The sequence below is a fragment of the Centroberyx affinis genome, unplaced genomic scaffold, assembly GCF_046629955.1.
Source record: "Centroberyx affinis isolate AG114_WGS23_722 - 3 ecotype Tasmania unplaced genomic scaffold, CSIRO-AGI_Caff_v1 ptg000740l_1, whole genome shotgun sequence".
Lineage (NCBI taxonomy): Eukaryota > Metazoa > Chordata > Actinopteri > Beryciformes > Berycidae > Centroberyx > Centroberyx affinis.
In genome coordinates this window covers 171,859-176,257 of record NW_027279353.1, presented here as the reverse complement: position 1 = coordinate 176,257, position 4,399 = coordinate 171,859, and the positions used below count along the sequence as shown (strand labels likewise).

Sequence of the window (4,399 nt, the reverse complement as noted above, 5' to 3'; positions counted from 1 at the left end):
CAGCATCAGCAACCAGAGTGTGTGTGTGTGTGTGTGTGTGTGTGTGTGTGTGTGTGTGTGTGTGTGTGTGTGTGTGTGTGTCGGGTGAGTATTTCTGAAAACTGGAAAAACACTAATACACACTAATACACTTGTATAGATGTGCAAATATTTCACTAGTTGTAGGAAAAAAAAAAAGATAAAAACACATGAAGTGCTCCTTTCTAAATAGAGATTTCCACTATTTGAAAACCTGCTCTTACAAAATGATTGATGGCACAAAATTAAATGTAATTCTGTTTCCTTTTAAAGGACACTTGGTAACTGAAGACGTTTGTTGACAAAATGAGCACGTTTCAACAGACTGGACACCCTGTATTTAGAGATGTTGCAGGATAAAGCTACAAGTAACTGTATTTTTCCAAAAAATTTATATAAAGTGGTAGCATTTTGAAACAGAACTCTTCCTATGCTTTGAAATTTATGGGGGAACGTTTAGCGACAAGAAAAGGTTTGGTGTGTAAGTTTAGGACCTGAAACCGCCATTCACTGGATTACTGCTCTGTTGTTGGAAATGAGAAGAAGATACAAATCAGAAGCTGATGTTTGACAGCAACTGTTGCACTGCAGCCGCTCCGGCTCTCTAAAGCTCCCTGCAGGAGGGAAAAGCAGTGCAGCAGAGTTCCTAGACTGCTGTCTCCCCCTATTGACGACACTGTGTAACTGTAGTTAGGAGCAGAGTTGCCAAAGATACAAAGGTAGACATGAAAATTTGAAAAAAAGAGGAAAAGATAGAGGCTTTATATGCATTTAAGGTGCTAAAAGTGGTGTATTTCACAGTTTCATGGATAATCTTTCTTGTGGCTTGATTTTTGGATCTTTGGTCATTTCACGTGCTTTCTTCTTTTTTTAATTAATCTTTTTTTTCTCCATCATAATCAATAAGATGCTTTGGTGAGAGTTTTGACTCGTCTTGAAATACGCCGTGTTTGATTTGCATGTTGAATGTAACTCACAGCCTCCATAACCTTCCAAATATCTATAGGAAAATCCTGCATGAATAACACACAGCATATACTGGCTGGTGGATGGTGGGTGTGTGTGTGTGTGTGTGTGTGGTGCTGGGTAGGAGGGAAAAAAATGGGATCAAATTCCTTCACTTTGGCGTCACACGCTGTCGGCCAATCAAATCCGGGCTTTCCTGTACGGCATGGTAACGCTGTTATAAAGCCCGCATGCAAAGCGGTTTGCAGTTCAAAGCACTCACGCGTTCTGGGGATTCTACTTGCGGACTAGGAAGGAGCACTTTACCATTTCATCCAAAAGAGCTGAAAGCAAACTCTTCACAGCTGTTTTGTGTGTGTATTTTTTTTTTTTTTTACTTTTCTAGTGTGGAGCCGCTTGCAGAAAACACACACTTCTCCCTCGGAGTCTGTCAGAAGCCCGTGCGTAAAGACACTCGCTCTCCAAAACGGCTTTACGCGCGGCTGGCCACTTCGGTGGAGCAAAGAGAGTCACTTGCCGTTTTTTTCTGCGTACTTATCTCCGTTGAAAGACTTTGAAGAACTTATTCTGGCAAATCACGCACACTTCTAGAGGCTTCTCCCTCTCTCCAGAACGCAGAACTAACTCGTCTATTTCACGCGTAATTTGGCACCAAACAGTTTTTCGTATGAATCTCCTCGACCCCTACCTGAAGATGACGGAGGAACAAGACAAGTGTCTCTCTGACGCCCCGAGCCCGAGCATGTCCGAGGACTCCGCGGGCTCTCCGTGCCCGTCCGGGTCGGGCTCCGACACCGAGAACACCCGGCCGTCGGAGAACGGGCTGCTCAGAGCGGACGGAGCGCTGGGCGAGTTCAAGAAGGACGAGGACGATAAGTTTCCCGTTTGCATCCGCGAGGCGGTGTCCCAGGTGCTCAAGGGCTACGACTGGACCCTCGTGCCCATGCCGGTGCGCGTTAACGGATCTAGTAAGAACAAGCCTCACGTCAAGAGACCGATGAACGCCTTCATGGTTTGGGCTCAGGCGGCGCGGAGGAAGCTGGCGGATCAGTACCCGCATCTCCACAACGCGGAGCTGAGCAAAACTCTGGGGAAACTCTGGAGGTAAGTCTGATTTCTCTGCTTTTCAGCTTTTACGCACCGGCTTGGATGCAATGTGCAAGAATTCTTAATCTTACTCCGCTTCTACTGTCACATCTACAGTAGATCTTCTACTGCAAAATCCATTGGCTGTAGGAATTTGATTATTTGCTGACTTTACTCAACTTTTTGCTTTGGAATAGCGCACTGAAATAGAGTACTGCTGTTAATTCTGGCTGTTTCAACCAGCGCTCAGTCCGTACCTTGACGCTCCTTTTTACGCGCAGACTTCTCAACGAGGGCGAGAAGCGGCCGTTCGTGGAGGAGGCTGAGCGGCTCCGCGTGCAGCACAAGAAGGACCATCCGGACTACAAGTACCAGCCGCGGCGGAGGAAGTCGGTGAAGAACGGACAGGGCGAGGCGGAGGACGGCAGCGAGCAGACGCACATCTCCCCTAACGCCATCTTCAAAGCTCTGCAGCAGGCGGACTCCCCGGCCTCCAGCATGGGAGAGGTGCACTCTCCAGGAGAACACTCAGGTGGGCAGAGGGAGAGAGAGGGGGGGTGGGGGGGAGTTTACTATAGTCATCATTATCATAGTCAACTCTGTTTTTCAGATTTAGATAAAAATGCTTGCATGTTTTAGTAAGGATGCCTCATGTTAGTCCTCATGCTCTGTAGCTCATTCAGAAACTCTGCAGTGTGACATTATTCATATCAGATCTGTTTATTTCTGTTGTTTTGCATGAAAAGTGTAAACCTAATGGTCAAAAGAAGAGAAAAAGCTCACGATCTTATCCGTCCTCTCCTGCTCGTTCCTCCTCGCAGGCTCCCAGGGCCCCCCCACCCCTCCCACCACCCCCAAGACAGACGTCAGCTCAGGCAAAATGGACCTGAAGCGCGAGGGGGGGATCCGCTCGCTGGCCGACGGCCCCGCCGGGCGCCAGCTCAACATCGACTTCCGCGATGTGGACATCGGCGAGCTGAGCAGCGACGTCATCTCCCACATCGAGACCTTCGACGTCAACGAGTTCGACCAGTACCTCCCGCCCAACGGGCACCCGGGCGCCGCCGGCGGGCCCGGGGGCGCCGGTCAGCCGGTCAGCTACACCGGCACCTACAGCATCAGCAGCGGAGCGGCGGTCAGCCCGCAGGCAGGGGGCGCCGCCGCCTGGCTGGGGAAGGGCCAGAACCAGAACCAGCAGGGACAGCAGCAGCAGCAGCACACCCTCACCACCCTGGGCGGCGGCGGCGGCGGCGGCGGCAGCTCCGATGCGGCGCAGCAGAGGACCCACATCAAGACGGAGCAGCTGAGCCCGAGCCACTACAGCGAGCAGCAGTCGTCCCCGCAGCACGCCGCCTACGGCTCCTTCAGCCTGCAGCACTACAGCCCCTCCTCCTACCCCTCCATCTCCCGGGCGCAGTACGAGTACTCCGACCACCAGGCGGGCTCCGCCTCCTACTACAGCCACGCGGGGGCGGGGCAGGGCGCCGGCCTGTACTCGACTTTCAGCTACATGAGCGGGCCGAGTCAGAGGCCGATGTACACGCCCATCGCCGACAACGCGGGCGTGCCGTCCATCCCGCAGAGCAGCCCGCAGCACTGGGACCAGGCTCCGGTCTACACCCAGCTCACCAGGCCCTGAGCCATGAACACAACATAAACAATGGCACGTACAGCCACACAGACACGAGTACATACAGACGGACACACGCATGCATGAGAAAACACGCCATATACATACACACACACACACACACACACACACACACACACACTCCAAAACACTTTACTGCAGGGAGAGGATTTGGCCATATCCTTCCACCAAAACTGCTCCCTGAATCAGACACTTGAATTGGAAGAGGGAAGAGAGAGAGAGAGGAGAGCTGGACTTGTGATTGGCTCACGTCGTGCCTTGCTATTGTATCATGACAGAAACTATATATATTTTTTAGAGAGAGACGAAAAAGACATTAGAAAATCCTCTGTGAGGACTTATCGATTGTTGATATTTCTGTAGGTACTGTGTATGTTTCATGGTTTCTTTCTTGTTTTTTTTGTTTTTTTCGTACGCTGGCAGTTTGTAACCCATGGGGGCGGGGGGAGGGGCGGGGTGGGGGGGGGGGGGTTAATTAATTATTTGTACCTGTAGATATAAAAAAAAGCTTTATATTTTACCCAGTTCAGCAACTAACCACTCATGGTAGTGCAGTATCTGGTCTAAATTCTCTGTCCGAGTTTTGTACAAGAATTGTCTTTTTTTTAATGGTTTTGCTTACCCTTGTTTTTTTTGTTTTTTTTGCAATGTTCTGTGCCGTTCGACAAGTATGGTTTG

At 50.3% G+C, this 4,399-nt stretch overlaps 1 protein-coding gene across 1 annotated transcript; it reads left to right on the top strand.

Moving 5' to 3' along the window:
* The first annotated feature begins 1,259 nt into the window (after window positions 1-1,259).
* LOC139644442 (transcription factor Sox-9-A-like) lies at window positions 1,260-4,149 on the top strand. The gene is made up of 3 exons (XM_071519792.1): window positions 1,260-2,088; window positions 2,352-2,602; window positions 2,892-4,149. Exons 1-3 carry the CDS (start codon window positions 1,652-1,654, stop codon window positions 3,707-3,709), a joined length of 1,506 nt encoding a protein of 501 aa, XP_071375893.1. The 5' UTR covers window positions 1,260-1,651; the 3' UTR covers window positions 3,710-4,149.
* Window positions 4,150-4,399: the final 250 nt, after the last annotated feature.